This window comes from Mollisia scopiformis, assembly GCF_001500285.1.
Source record: "Mollisia scopiformis unplaced genomic scaffold LY89scaffold_7, whole genome shotgun sequence".
Taxonomy (NCBI): Eukaryota; Fungi; Ascomycota; class Leotiomycetes; order Helotiales; family Mollisiaceae; genus Mollisia; species Mollisia scopiformis.
In genome coordinates, this window is record NW_017263587.1 from 1,412,284 (window position 1) to 1,432,494 (window position 20,211).

The 20,211-nt window shown below is 46.5% G+C and overlaps 7 protein-coding genes across 7 annotated transcripts; 3 read left to right on the forward strand and 4 right to left on the reverse strand.

Moving 5' to 3' along the window:
• Positions 1–48: 48 nt before the first annotated feature.
• LY89DRAFT_695683 (uncharacterized protein) lies at positions 49–3,802 on the forward strand (the record flags this gene model as incomplete). The annotated part of the gene is made up of 10 exons (XM_018216777.1): positions 49–147; positions 184–791; positions 863–1,205; positions 1,263–1,724; positions 1,793–1,840; positions 1,947–1,983; positions 2,035–2,196; positions 2,308–2,577; positions 2,766–2,795; positions 2,910–3,802. The coding sequence occupies 10 exons, from the start codon at positions 49–51 to the stop codon at positions 3,800–3,802; spliced, it is 2,952 nt and encodes a 983-aa protein (XP_018074508.1).
• Positions 3,803–4,255: 453 nt separating this feature from the next.
• On the reverse strand, positions 4,256–5,529 carry LY89DRAFT_641707 (NAD(P)-binding protein). The gene is made up of 5 exons (XM_018211725.1): positions 5,176–5,529; positions 4,871–5,126; positions 4,712–4,820; positions 4,496–4,656; positions 4,256–4,350 (listed from the first exon to the last, which is right to left on the reverse strand). Exons 1-5 carry the CDS (start codon positions 5,448–5,450, stop codon positions 4,300–4,302), a joined length of 852 nt encoding a protein of 283 aa, XP_018074509.1. The 5' UTR covers positions 5,451–5,529; the 3' UTR covers positions 4,256–4,299.
• A 980-nt stretch (positions 5,530–6,509) lies between these two features.
• Positions 6,510–7,334, reverse strand: LY89DRAFT_666975 (uncharacterized protein; the record flags this gene model as incomplete). The annotated part of the gene is made up of 1 exon (XM_018212948.1): positions 6,510–7,334. One exon carries the CDS (start codon positions 7,332–7,334, stop codon positions 6,510–6,512), a length of 825 nt encoding a protein of 274 aa, XP_018074510.1.
• A 1,794-nt stretch (positions 7,335–9,128) lies between these two features.
• LY89DRAFT_666976 (uncharacterized protein) lies at positions 9,129–10,533 on the reverse strand (the record flags this gene model as incomplete). The annotated part of the gene is made up of 3 exons (XM_018212949.1): positions 9,129–9,565; positions 9,621–10,241; positions 10,392–10,533. 3 exons carry the CDS (start codon positions 10,531–10,533, stop codon positions 9,129–9,131), a joined length of 1,200 nt encoding a protein of 399 aa, XP_018074511.1.
• Positions 10,534–12,233: 1,700 nt separating this feature from the next.
• On the forward strand, positions 12,234–13,194 carry LY89DRAFT_472726 (uncharacterized protein). The gene is made up of 2 exons (XM_018207777.1): positions 12,234–13,057; positions 13,114–13,194. Exon 1 carries the CDS (start codon positions 12,334–12,336, stop codon positions 13,006–13,008), a length of 675 nt encoding a protein of 224 aa, XP_018074512.1. The 5' UTR covers positions 12,234–12,333; the 3' UTR covers positions 13,009–13,057; positions 13,114–13,194.
• A 571-nt stretch (positions 13,195–13,765) lies between these two features.
• On the forward strand, positions 13,766–15,252 carry LY89DRAFT_779998 (uncharacterized protein; the record flags this gene model as incomplete). Its single annotated transcript, XM_018222346.1, has 4 exons — positions 13,766–13,834; positions 13,882–13,916; positions 13,978–14,154; positions 14,203–15,252. The coding sequence occupies exons 2-4, from the start codon at positions 13,914–13,916 to the stop codon at positions 15,250–15,252; spliced, it is 1,230 nt and encodes a 409-aa protein (XP_018074513.1). The 5' UTR covers positions 13,766–13,834; positions 13,882–13,913.
• Positions 15,253–16,191: 939 nt separating this feature from the next.
• Positions 16,192–17,137, reverse strand: LY89DRAFT_773003 (calmodulin-like protein; the record flags this gene model as incomplete). The annotated part of the gene is made up of 6 exons (XM_018221921.1): positions 17,107–17,137; positions 16,920–17,009; positions 16,839–16,854; positions 16,557–16,682; positions 16,290–16,502; positions 16,192–16,226 (listed from the first exon to the last, which is right to left on the reverse strand). Exons 1-6 carry the CDS (start codon positions 17,107–17,109, stop codon positions 16,192–16,194), a joined length of 483 nt encoding a protein of 160 aa, XP_018074514.1. The 5' UTR covers positions 17,110–17,137.
• Between the last annotated feature and the right edge of the window lie 3,074 nt (positions 17,138–20,211).

A 20,211-nucleotide genomic window follows, 5' to 3' on the forward strand; every position in this document is an offset into this window, starting at 1 on the left:
CCTTCCTTGCATATCGCAAAAATGATCAAAACTACCTTGGTCGAGTGCATGGCAACTGGAGGTATACTTCTGGTTCAACCGGAAAATCTTCTGTCGTTTGAGCTGCTGGGGATCGATTATTTGCTGTCTCGAGACTTAACTTCCGACGTGAATCTTGCTTCAAGCAACTATTTTCCTGAGAAGTCCCTGGATCCCTCGATGTATGATATTGGTAGATCGATGATTGACACGCAACAGTGGCTATACCAAAACTCCAGAGATATTCTCGATGAGTCAGATGAGATCTTGAGTGTCAGATTTGAGCTTATCTATACGCTCGGTAATCAACAGAATCTTGAATTCAGCCCAGATCGTTGGTCAATCATTCAAGACGTTCTAGGTATACTTTCTGAACAAGCTCGAGAGAAGCCTCAAGGTCTTGAAGTCATAGAAAGATCGGCCAGGGCGTTTCCACGGATTCGTATATTACAAGAGGCTGCTGGAGAAAATCTACTCATCAATACCGCACGATTAATTTGCAGAGACGGAATGTCTTCCTTAGCGACGTGGACGTTTTCGGAAAAAGAACGGAACACTGTCTTTGAGTATCTCACGGATCCTCACATGCCTAGCCATCGGGCAGCAATCCTTGAGTCGAGGGTGTTTGAGTCGAGATTCACCAAGATGACCCTGCTTCTGCTCCGAGGGTTATTTGCGGCCGGTGTCCTAGAGTATGTCTTTGCCAAGAAGAGATGGCGAGTCAATTACGGGCTTGATCTAAGCTCGCGGTCCCTTACCACGCCAAGGATAATGTATGTTAGTCCCAGTATCATGTTTTACAGAACCAGGAGTCAGGTGCTAACCACTAAACTGTCTAGCCAAGTGCCAGATCTGAGTTCAGTCATCCTGATACAGCTATAGCACTAACATGCCTTTCTTATTACTACGGTGGCCTGTCAGACGAACAGATCCATGACAGTTTCGAAGAACTACTTCTCTCTGATCATCCCCAGGAAGACTATGTACAATGGATCCAATATTGCAAGAATCTGCCGGAATCTTTCACGCAATTAACTGGAGTGAATCTCAAGGACAAAGTCCAATGTTCGAGCAAACTTTTTCCTGCCCTTCGATGGTCAAAAGCTCTCATAGACTATTATCTGGAACGCCTCGTGTTTCCAAAGGAACTGAAAGAATTCAGTAGCAAGTTGTCCAGCTCCGGATGGGTGAATCACTCGAAACCCCTCTTCTAATATGCGCAAGTACTGACAGTACATCCTCAGGAAATTGCTCGAGAGAAAAAGCACCCTACGACAGGCTTTAGCGGTACTAACGACAGCAAATATATGCTCCCTACTCCGATCAAACAGTGTGAGCTCGCTGAGCAACTGTCGACCAATGCTGAAGTTCTCAATTGTCTCTTGCAGCCTGAGAACAGCTTCGACACAGAATACACCCTCAAACTGGAGACACTTGATGCGAAAGCCCTTCTTGACATAGCAATCAACATGGTACCATCAATTTGTGTGCTTCTGGATGTAGGTGCTCAACTTCTTGAAGACAATGAAAAAATTGCGACAGATTGGCTTGGACTCGTCTCTGCCGATGATGCTCAGGCGGTCATTTTCTTTCACGACAATGACCTCTTTGTCTTGAATCGAGACGGCATGAAGGAACCTCTACTGGTTTCACCCTTTGCGAAGCAGATAGACCGATGTTTAGTGTATCTCGATGAGGCTCATATTGTACGTTTCATTCTATTCCCCGATTTCTTAGCTTGCGAGAGATGTTTTGAGTGCTAATTTGGTCATAGCGTGGAACCGATCTGAAGTTACCTGCTGACTATCGTGCCATCGTAACCGTATGTTATAATTTCCTTGTTCAACCTTGGAGCAGAATCCTTGAAATTCTTCGGGCACCATATTTCGCTTCCAGAATCTGTTGAGATTGATACTAACTCTAAATAGCTTGGACCTGACCTCAATAAAGATAGACTTGCCCAAGGTATGTCTTGTATCAAAGTTGCAAGGAACATGATTTAATATGTCTCTGCAGCTTGTAAACGCCTGCGACGTCTTGGATCTGGGCAATCAGTTGTCTTCTGTGGCCCGCTGGAAGTGCAGCTAAAGATTCTTGAGTGTAGTGGCAAGAATGACGCAAGACTTATCGAGGTTGAAGATGTGCTCTTCTGGACGATACACAATTCCTGGGAATTTAGTAAGCTTATCTCTCTGTTAATTCGTTATATTGCTTCAAAGGGCTACGGAGTTGAGAGAAAAATCCACCTGGATATTTATCAGCTTCTTCGTGTGCTTATTATCTGGGCAGCTAAAAAAGGTATGCCTCTTTGGGCAACTCAAGGTATGAGACATTATCGCCGACGGGCTGCATGCGACCTATCCGGGGCAATTCCTCGAATACCAATCGGTGTTTTAGAGCCAGAAGCTCTAACGTTGGACGAACGTTACGGCCTTGACAGAACCTCAATAGACGAAGGAATTGTATGCCGCAATCGATTGAAGGTTGATAGTGATCTCACGAGAGCCGAGCTTGCTTCTATCCGTTCAAAGTGTCGGGAGTTCGGTCTGAATACTTTCGGTAAGCTCATTCGCATACTCAATTGCAAGTTTTGGGTGTATGTACTCTAGAGCTAGGAGCTATTCTGGGAGTCAAGACAGAAAGGCAAACAAGAGCCATCCGCTGGCATTGGCTAGATTAAATCCTAAGTTCTTCAGGCCACCAAATTGTTTATCCACCATATCTTACAATGCTAATTCATTAGCTAGGAGATTCGGACCTTCATGAGGAACAAGAAAGTAAGTTGCAATTTCTTCTCACTTCGTCGTTGCTTGCTGTCCAATTCGTAGTACTAAGAACAGTTCATTTCCTTCTTCCATGCCGCGAGAGAGCTTGATGTTTACTTACAGCAGGAGAGCTACATTCAGAGAACGAACGCGAGCAACAAATTGAGCCTCCTCCTCCTACGAGGCCTTACAAGCACAATTTACATGCAAGCATTCGACAGCTAATCCTCACGGGAGAGCTGAAGTCTGAGGAGGGTTTCGAACAAGCTTTTAACGTCTTTCGTCTCACCCGTGCTAGAGAAGGGCTTGATGTAAACGATTGGCCCGGAAATCTACTCATGTCCCAAGATTTTGCAACTACTGTACAAATCACCAACGAAGGAAACACCGACTCATTCTTGCGTCCCGTTCACTGGATCTTATCTTTCAAGGGCCCAAACCGCGAGCCTAGATACATGATCTTGAGTCCCTTCGAAGTCCAAGAGTTGTTGCCCCAGATGAGAGGTCAGAATCGAGTTCGTCTGCATGTCTACTCTCCTCGTTTGAGCCTCTCAAACCGCAGTCTCGAAGATTTATCCTTTTGTGCCGTCCCACCTGTTCCGGATGATTGGTCCGTTCCGACAATTTCCACAACCCTCAACCTCTTTGCTGGCCAACTATATCTTCGCGACCCAGAAGAGTACCGCACACTCTGTCGATTCCTGGGTGTCCGCTCCCAACACTCACGCCAAGGAGTTGATATCAATACAAATGGCTTTATCTCTATCGAAACACGCCATCTTCAAGACGACGAGACGGCCGCCATTTGTAGATTTACTAGTAATCCCATCGACTTCCTACGTCTTGTGACAACGTTCCGTAGACTAGGACAAACCTTTGCGAGTTCGCATATGGGCAAGCTTCTCAGTGGGAGATTGGTTAGGGATATGGACTTTGAAGTTGCCGCGAGAGCTGAAGAGGTTGATGATCCAATGGATGTGGATGAGATCAAGTCAGAAGAGGGTCTCTTCGTAGATTGATGAGTTCGGACTATGGCGTTTTTGCTTTCGTAATATTTGGTAGCTCGTCCAAGCGAATCTGTGTGCGTGCCTGTTGTCGAAGGATGCTAATGTGGGTAATGTCCAGGCTTTGTGGGTGTACACCTTATCTTTAAATTCTAAAAAGTCATGATAGCTGCAAACTAAAGTATCTTGACAGCGGTGATAGTGATCTGGGAGGGTTTTCCATTTACACTTTATTTTGGTTCATCTATACCTTCTCTTTGACACTGAAATGGGCGATTCTTTTCTGAGATACCGATGATGTTCAGTACGTATTTGAGAGAGAATCGAAACCAAGAACAGCGGTCATTTTACTGTGGATCCATAGTCATCACAACGAAGTCTGCTCTGTCACTTATAAGCATGAACTCATGTTCGACAACCTTTCAAATCAACTTCTTGTTCTTCCTGATCTCGAATCAAAGCAGCCAGCTTGCGTGGCATGATTCAAGTAGCTACAGATCTAATTGACAAGATCACTGTGCCATGTATCCTCCATCAATCACGAGCGGTTGAGCAGTGATCCACTAAAGCAATGGTAAGTCAGTGATCGTATGTTCAAGACCTATCAATCAACAGCATATGGTGATTATTTCAATAGACAAGACATATGAGGGGTGTTGGAAAATTTATTGGACAGTGGAAGGCGTGGTAAGAATCCAAATTTTGTACCTGGGAGTCCTCGCTGACGAGAAAGACTGCTGCCCGTGCAACATCTTCTGTCTTACCAAGAGCGCCCCATGGATGAGCAGCTGTTACAGCTTGCGCTGTTCCAACAGCAATTGGGTTCTCTTTGTCATCCATTATTGGATCTAGCATTGATGTCTTGATAACTATTTTGCAGTCAGATTGTGCTCCCAACATTGTGACATGAAATGCTTTGCGAACAAGCAGGGCACAGTGCATTGCAATGCACTCGATCTTTGGCATAGCTTAGTCCGATCTCTTTAGTTAAGCCAACCACGGCATGTTTGCTCGTTGTATAAGCTGGCGCTCCCTGTAATCGGTTAGCAATGTTTGTTCACTGCAGTCGGCGAAAATATGTACCTGAAATCCGACAATTCCAGCTAGTGAGGCAACATTAACAATCCATCCACGAGTTGCATCTCCTCTGCTATTGCTAGGTAGCGGTTCCTGGGCCAGGAACTGCTCAAGTGCATACTTGCAGCCAATGAAAACTGCTCGTGTATTGACGTTCATCGTTTTGTCAAATGTCTCCAGGCTCGTTTCGTGTACCCGTACTCCACCAACTTGCGAGGCAATACCGAGGATTTCGCTACACACTCCAGCATTGTTTACCATGCTTTGCCATACATATCAGCGAACAATTTCTTCACAGAGACGAAGCTTACATGTCCAGTCGCCCAAAAGCTTTCACAGTTTCGGCGATGAGCGATTTAACCTGAGCTTCATCTGTGACATCAGTTTTCATGAAGAATGCTTTGCCATTGTTTTCAACGATCATTTCATGTGTTGATCTGCCCCCTTCATCCTCGCGTGCGTTCAGTTCGATGTCGGCGCACATCACAGAAGCTCCTTCTCTTGCATATGTCAGAGCAATTGCTCGACCGATACCCGAGCTTGCTCCAGTCACGATAGCAACACGGCCCGAAAGTCGAGGAGACATGGTGGGTGATTGTGAGAAGTTTATTCCCTGAATTATTGTCTGCGGTTTGGAAGAACGAAATTCCGGAGGAGGCTCTCAGCTTGTTTATCTCGAGCTGAAGCGGGGTAACGGGTGCGAGGAGTTTTCTGAAGTAGGACGGGCTAAAGCCACGCCACTGTGCCACTCTAGCATTCTTTTGCATTGGCTAAGGCCAAAAGGAAGAGGCTTGATGTAAGTTATTGGTTATTTCGAACGCCACCGGCCACCTTCTCGTGTGCACGTGACAATATATGTCATTGCATGCTGAAGAGAGGCACGGCTAGTGTGAATGTCATGGCTGAACGTACGTACACCTTCAGAGACAGTTCCTAGTGGTCTCATGGGTGCAATCGACTGTGAGTGTAGCGTTGAAAGTCAAGACCTTGGTGTTGCTTGTCGCTACTCAGATTGCGAATAACGAAATACTATTGATGCTGAATTAATGACAATACAAGCGCTCCGCGAGAGCTTCTCGCAACAGCTATCTTCATATTATCTTATCAAACTAAAACAGTTGATGAGATACAGGAAAAGCACTTCGCGGTCGATCCACATTCTTCGTCCCCCTTAACGCTGAATCGATAAGCGAGATTGGCTAGCGAGTATTTCGTACTGGACCTCACCCACAAAAGTTACAACACAAAGTCCCTCAGATGTCTCAATTTAGCTTAGTATTTCAAACTCAGATTTAATTCGTTATGCAGGCTAATTGAGCCTTATGCGCCCCCTTCATATGACTTCCCAAGGCCTGCAAACTTGCTTCAGTGTCCTGCTCTACTTCAAGATGCTATGTTTGCTGATTATTGTTCTAACGTTTAAAATCGAGATTGTGCTCCCGGAAGGAGCATCGGTGACGCAAAGTGAGGGGTGCAGACTGCCGATCAGGTCGTAAAATAAATATGAATGAAAGAATTCTGTTACGAATATATATTCAGAAACAAGTATAATAATATCTATAGTCTAAAGTCTAATACCAATGCAGTCGCGTTCTATGTCTATATGCAAACGCTCAAATTCAGATTGGGAAGAACCAAATTCTCTTTAGATCCTTCCTCCGTCCATCCAGACTCCATACCTTCTATTCTGCGAGCTGATGACGGGATCTCCATACGCATCATTGAGGAAGGCGTTATCTGCTCCCACGGCACCCAACAGATATTGCGTTGTCTCGGCATCAGTCGTAGGTCCCTCACCTGGTGCAAGGACCCATGTTCCGTCTGGCTTCTCGGCCCAAGCTCCAACAGGCGCGTTGGCAAGAACGTCCTGAGTGAATCCTTTCCAGGAACCACTGCCATCCAGCGCCCACATCAACATACCGCCATCACAGCCTCGAATGAGAGAAATATCTCCCCAGAGCTCATTCACGTTGTAAGGATCGAACGAAAGTTCCAGCCAAGTACCAAGTAACTGCGGCTGTCCCGCAAGATTCATGGCATCAGTTCCTCGACTAACACGCCCTTGGAATCCAGCTGGCAGACTGATGAATTGGGTGGAACCTGGTGCAAGCCAGAAGTATTTGAAGGGAACAGAATCGCAGCTATTCTCGTACATATAGTAGCCGTCCCACGCATTACCTCCATTGGTAATGACAAGCCCAGGACCACCATGATCATTGTCGCCCCAGGTGAATTGGGAAGATGTAGCACAGGAAGTTCGTGCTGCCAGTGATGATCTGGTCTTCAAACCTCCGCTTATTAAAGGAGCTCTCACTAAGCCTCCCTGTTTGTATGTGTGGAAAGTACTATTCTTAACGGATTTGATTGCACTTAGATTAGGCTGAGCGGTGGAAGAGGCGGTTGGGGCTGTAGGTAAGGCAGTCGCAGCAGCCAGTAGGCCAGCAATAGTGTAAAGGATTGAGGTACGCATATTCAAGATGAAAAAATTGTATAATAGAGAGTGTTGTTAAATTGAACAAAAAAACAAATCAAGTGTCAAGTATGAATCGTTGAATTGAATGGTGTGAAACATTGTAATTGTGGGAAATCTTGGCAGTTTATATAATTCTAAATTTCCATTTAGCACTATGAAAATGTTGCTCGCGAAAGGAGCCGTAAAGGAGGATTTAGAAGAAAAAGGGCGACATGAAGTAAAAGTGAATAGAAGTTGATAGTCATGAAAAACCTTGATATCTTGATAAAGAGTAGAAAGAATTGACAAAGAAATCCGAGTGCAAATTAAATTTGAAAAGCTGATATTGTGACAAAGGAAAAGCTATTTATAGACTTCTTCAGCACAAAGAAGCTTCGGAGGGAGAATGGAGCTCAAAATAGATCCAAGCCGGCCCGGCCAAAGTTTTCATCGAGGCAATTCGGCCAGAAGGACTACTCGCGCCGCCCTAGGAGGATTGCCTTGTTCAATAGTTGGGCGCTAAAAGTCAATTAGCAGGCAGAAATGCTAGTTGAAGATTGTGCACCCTGTAGTATTTTCTCAAGCCCAGCTCCATCTTTTCTGGTAACTTCAATAAGAAGGTAGACGTGCGAGAAATGTTACAGTATCATTGTTATAGAGTCCTTGTCAGCTGCAGCCAAAGGATTTACCCAGGCACTTCAGCTTACAATCTTATGATCAGACTTAAATCGTTGTATAAGGTGAGGTGTACGGTTCACGATCAGAGCGAACTTCCCGGGACAGCCGAACGGTTGGGCTTTATCCAGATTCTTTGTAAAGTACGCCTTCATAGAGTGTGGTAGACCTATCAAAGCCTTGCTTATTACCCAAGTATCATTGACACAAAGATATCTTTCAGAATCTGCAGGCAAGCTCGGACAAGGGGGATATAGTCACGTGTTGCACGCCTTCTGACGCCAGGGCATGTACCGTATAGAAATAGTGCTATGCACTTTCAACCGAAAACCCCCATTTGAGTTCGAAGTCCTGAAAAAGGTGCCCCTGGGCAAACCCAAGGCTGGGTGTGTAGCGTACTCACAAGTCACTCTGCGGCCTCAAGACCTCGCTTGCGACTGCACTTTGAGTAGAGCTGGATTGAGGGAGCTTAAGAGTGGGAAAGAACTTGACTGCTTGGAGTCATATATTCATATGAATTTACTCTGGCACATCGAGCAGGAAGCCTCGGACCGATTCAGGGAAGAGTGTCGGTCGACATAGGCCGTACCCGAAATTTGTCGGATACGTCCCCTCGCCGTGTTGCCAAGATTTCGATTACAGAATTGGCAAACTCAAAGACCCTTACTACTATATACATTGATTTCTATATTGATGATTGATGCAAAACTAAACAGAAATCACACAATCCCGAGAAGTTCATCTTGCTGCATTTTAATGTCACGTGCACTGAGTACTCAATCTTAGAAGGAGCAACATGAGAACTTTGGAAAGCAAGCAGTGTCTCTCTCCGAGCATCGCAAGAGGATCATCACAATTATGCGAAAAGTCGAGAACCGAAAGCAAGGGATACTTTATTAATCTCCTGGCAGACTGAATTACATGAGAGTCCAAAGAGGAAATTTTTGGTGATGACGTACAGGCAACCTGAACCAAACAAGACACACGAGTGAACAAGTAGATACCGATTACAAAGCAAGGGTAGATGAAAACAAAGGTCGAGAAATCAGGCCAGAAATTGTGTGGTAGAGGAGAAAAGAAAGATAAGAAAGGAAAGAGCAATGCTAATTCGCGAGTTTCTTTTTTCCCAGCTAACAATCACTTCTCCGTACTAGATGTGGCTACCTTCGCTTTGCTGTAGATCAGTGGCATATCAGAGTTGCCAGCAGCTTTGACGCCAAACATAAGCATGATCCCCACTTTGTCATCTTCTGCTGAATTGTCGACATAGTATCCCTTGACCTCATCACCACTGAGTACGGTGTAAAGCTCGACCGGAGAAGTTGGCTTCACCTTGAATTCTGCGTTCAATAAGCATGCAGCCTTGCAGATTTCGAAGCAGTCGCGATGGCAGAGTCGCTCGATATCTGGGTCGATCTCGTCTCCGAGGAGCACAATTAAAGGCTTCAATTTTGAATACAAGCTAAGGCCCAAGGCTGGCGCTGAGCTTGTGATGGAGTGTTGGAAAGATGGCAAGCTGAGCAGAGGGCCGAAATAGTCTTCAATGCATTGCTCTATCAAGAGAGGTCTGGGATCTGTCATCAACTGTTAGTGCTGGTCTTGGTCTAAACTGCATAAGATGTGGCTCACTGGAACTTGCTGGATGAGCTCTCTCCAATGTGTCTCGAAGAGCGAGCATTTCTGGTGGGCTCCCTTGAAAGATCAGATCCATGAGAATTATCGAAGTGCAGGCGCGGAAGACATCCTCGAAAGTAAGGCTTTCAATTGCGCATTGCCGGATTCTGGCTCGAAGATCTGTCGTTGGTGTGGCCTTGCATAAATATCTCAATGCAGACATGAGGCTTAGATGGCCATCGTAAGATTCGCTGTCCAAGGCTTCAAGTCTTGCAAGCGTCCTCTGCTCGAGGGGTGAGACAGTAATTCCCGATGCACACACGAGAGATTGGGCGAATTGATCTACCAAGAGATCCAACTTGCTGACTTCTCGCAGAACTCTTCCACATTCAAGAGGGAAAGTAAGCAGATTGTTTGGAAGTCTCGTCGAAGCTCTCGGGCCTATCGATCCCCGTGATACCATATGCATTATACCTGTTTCAGGGTCTTCAAGTGCTAGACCTTCAATATCCAACATAGCTTCTGAGATACTCCCTTCAAGTTCCCACCTCGTCGGAGGCTTCGTATAACTTCCTGGATCAAGTCGAGACTCATGTTCTTGGTGGCTGATGCCACTATCAACACATTGTCGTCCGACTGAGGAACCAAGAACTCAATTCGACGTGATGCAGCATGCACACACTTTCGGCTTCGTGAACTCAAATATCAGCGATCCAGGTCTTATCTGCTTGCACGGACGGCCCAGAACTGCATGTCGAGAACAAACCCCACCTACTCTGGGCATACCATCTGCCTGAATCTGTTCCGATGCGTATTTCCTCTGCATTTCCCGTGGAAGCTGTTGGAACCACTCTTTCGTATGGGCTGGAAACACTCTCTTTGTCAAGATTCGTCTTGTTGTCTCGGGCTCGGATGACTCAACAGTCATGGTTGCTGGTGGCACACATCTGCGACGTCCCCGAGAACACTCGAGGCAGGTTCTCGGTCTTGGGCCTTTCGAAGCAAATTTGTTGTTTCTCGGTGGCTGTTCTGTGCACTTGGTCCCATCGTTTCTACATCTTTTGCAATTGGACTGGTTGCCAATTCTCACACAGTCCAGCTTGTTGGTTGCACATGGCAGACAACGTCTGGAGCGGTGTTTTGTGACATGAATGTAGCCGCTTGGAAACACAACGCAGTCTTTGCCCTTATCTTCGCATTCCTGGCATTTCCCCTCAGGTCGATTTATGCCAATCTCGTTGAGTTTCCTGATGCGAAGCTCTAAAGCCTCCTTCTCAGCATCCTTGGCAGCCCTTTTCTCCGCCTTATCTCGCGCTCTCCGATTGTTAAAAACATTCGTAATGTTTTAGCGCTCATGGACAGCTTTTGAAACATTGTTGGAGTGTCCAGATCTATCTGAGCTGCGGTATTGCGCTGAAAGCTCTTCGAGAACGATATTGTTTGCCTCAGATCTGAGTTGCCGAGGCATGGTCATGGTAAGGTCGTGAGTGATAACTCTGATCTGGACGTGCAGCGCGATTTACGTACGTTAAAGACGAGGCTTTGATGACGAGTGTTGAGAAAAGAGCTGAATGGGAGTACCCGAACGTGTGGTGTGAGTGCGAGGGCGAAAGAACAAAATGGAGACGGGAAAGAGTGTAGTATGCATTCCCTGTTCTCAAATGGGTACATATGATTATGCTGCGTCCCAGCTCGACGTTGATAAATGTACAGAACTTTGCAAAGGAAGATAATAATGAACTGTCAACAATAAACATTCGAAAATCAAAACATCCAACGACCATCGAACACAATGACCCAACGACAACAACCAACAGGCAACAGGCAACAATCGACGATCGGAGGTCTCAATAGGCATCATAACAAACAGGCTTCACCCATCTGGTTCTAGAACATAGTTGTGACTTGGTGGCTGTTTCGAGTGGCCGAGGATCACACTGATGCAAAGTTGATAAGACGCCTTCAATTTACACTCATTGAGCGCCACGAAAATGAGAACCAAACGATACCAAAGCTGAAGATACCAACAAGTCGGGTAGAATGATATGTCAGATTTTTGAGCGGATGTGGGGACTCCACATGCGGTTAGCGCAAGCCTGGCGCGCTTCAGATCATTTTGCTCCTTTGCAGAATCCATCCCATGATCGTACCGCCTCATATTGGAAATATGCACTCCTGTTTCGTATGTCAGTTGTGGCGCTGGTTGTCTGGCTGTTGACTGAAAGAACCTTATCTTTGGTGGAAGTTCTGCATCCCGTGTCGTCGGCTTTGGTCTTTGGTCTTCGTCATGCATTCTTGCGGCTTCCTGATATCTGATATTATGAAGCCTTTCAATACCGTTGCAATAGCAACATCCGCACATCTTACGAGTAATACCATGCACCGGGCTCAGTGTCTGAATTATCAAGGTCCGAGGGTGGCCACGAATGCCGATCTTCGATCGATTCTCGCCTTCTGTTGATTTATTGGGTTGCATCACGAGCTGAGCAAGCAAAAGCCACTCAAACATCCATAAGCCACTGCGCCTTGAGTATTGTTTTGATGCATTGTTCGCTTTGTTTTGCAGTTTTCAGATGCGTTTATAAAATCCTACAGCTTTGCTCCTCATTGTCTCTTAACGTTCTCTCCAAACTTCTACCCCTTCGTTTCGAGCTTTTGAATCTCCAAGCCAGGCCCAGCTATACTTCCAGCACCCTTGCTCCTGCGCATTCTTTCCCCACTCTTTTCGATGGCTCTCAGCACTCCCTCCAAGCTGATAGTCGCTATTGATACCGGCAGTACAACCTTCACGGTAGCATACCGATGGAGCGGCAAAACAGTCACATATCTAGTGAACGAATGGCCCGGATACGTTCCACAATCAAGAGACATGAGCGGATCAGCCCCACCCACAATACTGTACTTTCCACATGGAAGAGAACCACCATGGCAAAGAGAAGTTGATATGGAAGAGGACACCTCAGAAGACTTCGATCTGAGAAGAAAAGTCGTCAATTTCAAATCCGGTCTCGACATCAAGAACGGTCCTTCCTACGAGGTTCTCAATGCAACAGCTCGATACATCGGCACAAGTGTTGAGAACTTTGCTCATACTTTCACAGACCTCCTTTTGAACTATCTATTCTTCGATGACCAACCTTTCTTTTGTGAGTATCTTCAAGGAGGTCTGAAGATAGAGGACATCACTCTCGTATTTGCGAAGCCTCCAGGCTGGGCAATATCAACCTATGATTCCTTCAGACTTGCTGCTTTGTCTCTTGGTTTCAGCAACGAACAGATCAAGTTCATTTCGGAGACTGAAGCACTGATGCGAGCGTTCTTTTCAACGAAGGTGACAGAATCAGAGATTTCTAAACTGCTCCAAGTTTGCCCCTTTCAAAAACAAGAAGCTGTTTTAATTTGACTAGGTTGGCGACCTCCTGTGTAGTGTAGATTGTGGTGGGTGGACAGTCGTAAGTCTTATCTCATGCCTAAAGTTTCCCAGACGATCCATTCTAACTACTCTAAGGATATTGATGGCTATGTCATAAATGAATTCGACATAAATAACCCCTCCAAAACTGGCATCAAGTCAGTGAAACCAATGCCGCGGAGTAAGTTGTTACCGATAATCCACTCTCCACTCACTCTTGTAATCGTTATCAACAGAAAACTAACAGTTGGTCGCTTAGCTATGATATGCGGCTCTGAAACGACGGTTTCCCGCTCCCAAGAGTTCTTAAGGCTAGAATTGGAGTCTATAGGTGAATACGGGGTTGACCAGATGGAGGCAATTCTTCATTCTGCCGGAAAAGCATTTAAAAGTGTGCAACCTATGTTTGATTGGAAAGACGAGAGCCGATACTACCACCTCCGAGTAGCTGGAGTTTGGGAACGAGGGCAAAGCGTTGGATTAATGTGGTCGAAAGACCGTCTCGGCGTCAGTAGGCAAGTTCCCTTTCTGACTTTGCGTTGAGTAGCCGCTGATTGACTGTTGCTCTAGTTCCACTTTCAAGAGATTCTATGATGAATCCATCGATACAATTATTGAAAGCCTGACGTGTTTCATTAAGAGCTGTCAACAAAAGCTTAGGGTATGTCTTTGAGGGTAATTCGTGAGAATTCTCTGACCTCATACAGGTTTTCCTCATTGGAGGTGGATATGGTTCTCCCAGATATCTGCAACATCGGTTGAAGTCCCACTTTCAAGAATTTGATCCCAGAATCATTTGCTACTTCCCAGCCAATCCGTAACACACCCGTCCATGTCCCAATAGAATTTACTGATGCTGGATAGAAAACCCATGACTTGCCACAGGAGGCGTTGATATGGTAAGGCTGCCCCTAATATTTATTGTCCTGTTCTGGCAACCAGTGCTGACATAGTGTTCAGTGTTTGGGATCCCAACTCTCTTTGTTTAAAATCTTTCGACACAGCTACTCGATTCTGACCGAGTACGAGTACACCAAATTCTGCCAAGATCAAAATCCCGGAGCCGACTTTCGGCCGTACTACGACAAAGCAGATAGATGTAGCAAATTCATGACGAATGAATGGCTTGCAAAACTTGTAAGTTCTGACCTACACTTGTTTTTGTTTCCGAGCTAACCCTTCAAGGGCGACGAAAGCATCCCCGGTCAAACACTGAGTGCGGATGCCGACGGCTTGAGAAAGCGGCGGCTGTCGAGTTTGAATGATCTTCAGTGGACCGATATCGTTGAAGTCTGGCCTCCACACCCCGGACTAGATAAGAGCACATTGCCATCTGATATGAAGCTGAAAAGTGGTCCCGGTAAGCTCACCACGAATCCGCTCTTTGCTTGTGTCGAGCCTAACCTCAAAGCAGCTGAAAGAATAAAACTCTTGGTTGATCTGTCCCCGTACTTCACGGAGAAGAGTCAAGTGCCGAGAGAGAAGATAAAAGGCGGTGGCCATTTCATCAAATACAAAATCTTCGTCCAACTGCTCCACGGCGAGAAAGCGGAGTATTGTGTACAGTTCTTCAAGCCAGGAGAAAAGCAGTTGTCCTCGATGCCTTTGCTTCAGTCTCCTGTGGATCTCACAACGTTATATGAGATTGGCTCTTGTCCTCGACGTATCACAACGGATGGAAGCAGTGTCGACGACCAGGTCGAAGCCTCCGCACCCAAAATCATCCAACAGTCCCTTCTCGAATCCGCGACTGCCTCAACACAACTCAGAACCGAAATGCTTCACCAGCATACCGCTACCTCTCCAACTCCCACCGAAACCTGTCAAGACACCACCAAGCTCAAAGAGATCGCAGCAGGAGTCCACAACTTCTCAATCTTCGACACGGTCCCCGTATCTCCACCACCTCCCGGAATAAAAGCAGCCCCTCGTCGCGGAATCTTCAACAATTTATCCACGACGCCGACAGCTCCGCGGCCGAAAAATCTCACCGACCTCGGAATTCCTGGTTTGAGTTCTAGTGCCATTGCCGGTTTTTTGGCCCCGAAGGATGCCAATGCGAAGATTGGGCAATCTAGGACTGTGCAGCAGCCAGAGAACGAGGAATGTATCACTGTGGAGGTTGAAAGCGAGCCGGATACGGCAGCAAAAGGTCGGGCGCTGAGGTCGAAGAAGATTCAGGTCGAGCAGGCAGAAGGTGAACCTTTAAGAAAGGTGCGATTTGCTCCCCTCTGATGCAGCGGTATGGCAATGAGGGATTCTTCGTGAATTAGGTGTGCCTCTTGGGTCTTAGGATAGTGTATTGCATTGACAGACCTCGCGAGTTTTGGTATACAAAAGCCTGGTGGGGAGATTCGTGGGAGCTCTGTGTGGGCGGAGTTTTGATTTTGGGGTAATCAAACGTCGGCGGTCTGGTACTTGGGAGTCCTGGAGGCGGTCCTAATCAGACTTGCTGTACATTGTGTAGCTATCGTGGTATACCACGAGCCTCAAGTGTGTACTTTGAATCGCGATTGAAATGTGTACTTGAAGTCAATTCTTCGATGAAGGTGAAAGAGACGTGTCACATAGTAAAGAACCTAGCTTAATTTGCATCATAGATTGACACCCACCTTCACGTTTACCAATCCCTCGCTGCGTAGCCCAGCCTCGTCAGCCTCGTCTCGCCAAACGCACAACATAGATCTAAATAAGCAATTCCTTGCCATCCAATTCGGTTGGGCCGCGGGCCCCCATGACCGGGTTGGTGTCCCCTCCCCTGTAAAATCGCCATATCGCCTCCTCCAACGCCAATTTCGACTTCGAACAATGCTTCGCGCTTGGGCGTTTAGGCACGCAGAGAAATCTGTGTGCCTAGACGTTTTGTCTTTTTGTCAAATTTTCTTTTCTTTTCTTCTTTTTGATAGTCTGAGGTGTCTCCGAATCTATAGTCCTACGTATTTTTATTATCTTTTCCCTTTTTTGGTTGGTTGAAATCGTTGTGGTAGGCAGTCTGAGGGTTAAGCACGTCTTAGATCTCAATATAATTTCAACAATCAATAATCAAATTCAATGAAGTATCACAAATTGAAAAGACACCAAGTGTCACAATACCCTCAAACCCAAGCTTCCAACCCCCACATCTCGACTTTCTCCAAGCTCAAGCAGTTAGTCAGAGTCCGTTCCTTCCTTCTGCTAAGTACGATTAAGCACTTGAAGAAACTCCTCAACTAAAAAGAAAGTTAGCTCCCACTTCCATTTCAAAACTTCCAAATAAATAGTTAAGTACTCACAATCAATCCCCCCGTCCCCATCCCGATCAACCTCCCTAACAATCTCCTCCACCTCCGCATCCGTCAGCTTCTCCCCGATAGACGCCATCACCTCGCGCAACTCCGCCGCCGAGATCACGCCGTCGCCGTTGCGGTCGAAGACGGTGAAGGCGGCGCGGATCTCGGCTTCCGTGTCGACGGCTTTGGATTTCGTGGCCATCATGGCGAGGAATTCTGGGTTGTGGTTAGCGAGGGGATGGTGGTGGGGAGAGGAATCGGGGTGCTTACCGGGGAAGTCGATGGTGCCGTCGTGGTCGGTGTCGGCTTCGTTGATGATGTCGAGGAGTTCGGCGTCGGTGGGGGTTTGGCCGAGGGAGCGCATTACTGAGCCGAGTGAGGTGGTTGTGATGTTGCCTAGGTGGGTACAGGATGTTAAAGCTGAGAGGTGAGATTCGAAAGTGCATCAATTCTTTCTATCTTGGGAAATCTCTGAAGCCAAAGGCAGGGTAGGAATTCGAGCATCACAGGCGGCAAATGGACTTCTTCGAAAGAAAACTGAGTGACACAGACCATCATTGTTTTTGTCCTGGTATAAACAGTTAGTCATTATTGTGCCTCGACGGTGACGAGATAAGTAAGAAGCGTGCTTACAACAAGAGTAAACACCCTCTTGAACTCCTCGACTTGTTCTCTCGTGAATGCCTTGATCTTAGCCATTTGATCGACGGTGAGTGAGTTTCCCTACATGGACGAACAATCCAGTTAATTCAAAACTTCATCTTGGATGAGTATGAAAAGTGCATCTCCAATCAATGCCCCAAATCACAGAATGACTGACCATTTCGTTGACAGTAATGAATGATTTCAGAGCAAGTATTGGAGGTTAGAAGACAAGAAAGGGCGAAAAATGAAAAGCGGTCATCGAAGCTTTTTCTGCTTGACTGGCAAGGCATTCTTGATGCGGCGCTGGCTGACAGTAGGCTGCAGCGTCCCGAAAAAAAATTCAGGACTCTGATGGAGTCAGCAAGGTTGATTGGAGGCGATGCCGAATTTTCACCTTTGCAATACTGCCCCTTGAACAAACCCCTTCAGCTGGAAACACCCCTAAGTCAATTGCAGTCAGGAATATCATCTGGTCGAGATAAGACTACTATCATAGCTTGACGCTAGTAACCGAAGTATATCCTCAAAGTTGCTCGCTCTCCGACTATCTTTTCCTAGCTCTAATCCGATGCACGCATCGCTTGCGACACAGACGCGGTCATCAGAGCATGAGAAAACTCAAGCGGGCGACTCTCAAGATTCGTCGCGACCCGAGTTTTTAGGCAGGACTTTGCGATCTGAAAGCGAAAAGTCGAGATGTGAAGTGCAAAGAGTGGGAATGCTTGAGATTTCATGTAGAGTACCTAGGTTGGCAGTGGGCGATACTTCTACCAGGGACAATCACGAAAATTATCAGGGACGAAGAAATTGATTGTGGAATGAATTGATTGAATTCATGATGCAAATTTCTACCATGAAAATTGGAGACTTACTAGCATAGAGCGCATGATGATTTGTACAAGATTGAAACTGACTTACGGTTCCTCAACAGCTTGGTTGACATGAAGAATAACCCTGATTTGGAACAGTTAGACCCCCAATTTATCGTCGAGGGAAGACGGGCCATAGTTTTGAGTCTTCATCGCCTGTCGGACCCCCAGTTTAACGTCTTAGGAGGACGGTCGTAGTTTTTGGTCATTTCGGACCAGCCATAGTTTTAAGTCTTCATCGCCTGTCGGACTCGACAACTTACCTTGACTTACCAGAGGGAATGAGGAAGAAGAAGAACAAGAAGAAGAAGAAGAAGGAGAGAGAAGAAGAAGAGAGAAGAAGAAGAGAGAAGAAGAAGAGAGAAGAGCCTACCTGTCAAGATGTTTAACGTCTTCGCAGACGAATCACTAGTTTTTCGACAATCGCGGTCGCTCGGCATTTCGCTGCCGAGCGGCGGGATACTCTTTCGCGGTATCCATGCGCTCTGCTATATCGCTGCAGAGCATCGCTCTGCATACGCTGCAGAGGGCGAGCTGCCATCTCGTTGCAGCCCGACGGGCGATCTCGCTCAGCCAGGGCGCCCGTGCTATCGTGAGGGAGAACGCCCCGTGAAACAAAAGTGGTGTGGGGTAGCGCCTCTGCTAGGAGAGAACAAGAAATCTGAAGAAAAAAATTTTTTTGGAGGGAGGGAGGGAAGATTATATAGACGTTCAGAAGTTGGAGCTAATTCTAGATCACACACTTAGCGTCGAAAGATTGGGCCAATGGGAGGCGTGCGCAGGACGAGAGGGAGAACACCAAAAGTTGTCGCATCGCGACAGAACTTGAAGATATCGCAACAAATATCACAGATATCAATCACATATCGATCGGAGCATATCCCCTGCATTTATTTAAGCTTATTTCACTGGCTGCATGAGATCTGCGCCACACCCGGAAGGCCAAGCTGCGGGGAATGCTTGAAACATGGGCTGGCAGGGTTCTGATTGGGTACTCAAACAAATGTCTCGGCAATCACCAACTTTTAGCGTGCAACAAAACCACCGGCGCACTGAAACTTCTTCCCCCCTACACAATATTGGGATAATCGCGCATACGCTATAGACGGGCCATTAGATAAACTGTGATGATCGCAAACGTCGTAGAAATGCCCTCTGAAGTGTTGATAATCGATTGAAATCGGTGTTGAGGGGTTGCGCAGTGCTGCGTGGGTACGCCGTTTGGTTGTGCGATGAGTCGAAGACTAGGACGGACGACGACGACGGCGATGGTAGGGTTTAGTAGTAGAGTATGTATAGAGAAGATCGAAGGAGCACGTATAGATTTCATTGAGTACCTTGGAGCCAAGCTGAGTGGGAATTCGTGGGTGATGGTGAACCTGTGTTGATGGCTGCTATGCTTCACCTCACGCCCTACTACTAATCGTAGCCCCTCTGCTTCTTTCCCATAGCATTTGTGCCTTGTATATGTGACCAGCGATATCGTGGGAGTCGTCTTTGGAAGGCGTTGATGGTCGTTCGTGGCGGTGGCAGTGATCTGTGTTGACGTGACCTAAGCAGCATCAGCCTGATATCCTCGAAACACTGCCCTCCCAGGCCATCGTTGAAACTCTGCTGTCTTAAACTCACAGAGAAGACAATGGAAGACACCTGAATCATCATCATCTAGTAAAGATTCTCTGGTTAGTACCTGGGATAGCTCTGTGTTGCTAGCTTCCCCCCGCAGACAGGAGAACGTCTGGACACCAGGCAGTAAGAATCATCACAAAGGATTGTACCAAGTATTATTTTAATTTCAATTTCATAAGTCCTACTGTTGTGCAATATACAGTTTCTAGGAGGGAAAGAGTATCAAAGGCCTCCTTCCTTCTCCGATTCGATATTACCACTTCTTTGCTCCTTCACGCATTGAGCAGCAGAGATATCTTCTGCAGATAGCAGCATACTCACTCTACGAGTTGGTCTTTACAGTACCAAGAGCCGTGTGTTGTGCTTCACGGAATCGATCGACATTGGAATAAACACACAGCAGCAGCATCCCACTACTTCCAACCAGTCTAGATTCGAGACAACTGAACAGACTCTGCAAAATGGTCTCCGGAAGATGGAAGTGGAATTATCAGAGGCGAGCTACACAAATTCGCTCTCAGAACATTCCAGGCTGATCAAAAACAGAGCAATATTCCAAACACCATGACAGGCCTACCTACGATCACCAAACCGCACCTTCAAAACCCAGCTTCTGGCGTTAGAAGATGTTAGGAGATTAGTAAAGGATTCAGTTGAAGTCTACCAGCAGCATGGTCAGATCGGTGAAGGACACTGTTACCAAGGAATCGACATGGATCAGCATATTCTCACCCTTGGCTGGGGAAACCGGCAGCATGAAGAAGGGAGCAGCAGTCGATATA

Bases quoted from the DNA above. Each gene is read 5' to 3' on its own strand.
- LY89DRAFT_641707 (XM_018211725.1), bottom strand. From the start codon at position 5,450: ATGTCTCCTCGACTTTCGGGCCGTGTTGCTATCGTGACTGGAGCAAGC. The intron at 4,821-4,870 runs GTACATATTTTC...AACCGATTACAG, and splicing joins CTGGAATTGTCGGATTTCAG to GGAGCGCCAGCTTATACAAC. The intron at 4,657-4,711 runs GTTCGCAAAGCA...ACTGCAAAATAG, and splicing joins CAATGCACTGTGCCCTGCTT to TTATCAAGACATCAATGCTA.
- LY89DRAFT_472726 (XM_018207777.1), top strand. From the start codon at position 12,334: ATGGCTCTCAGCACTCCCTCCAAGCTGATAGTCGCTATTGATACCGGC.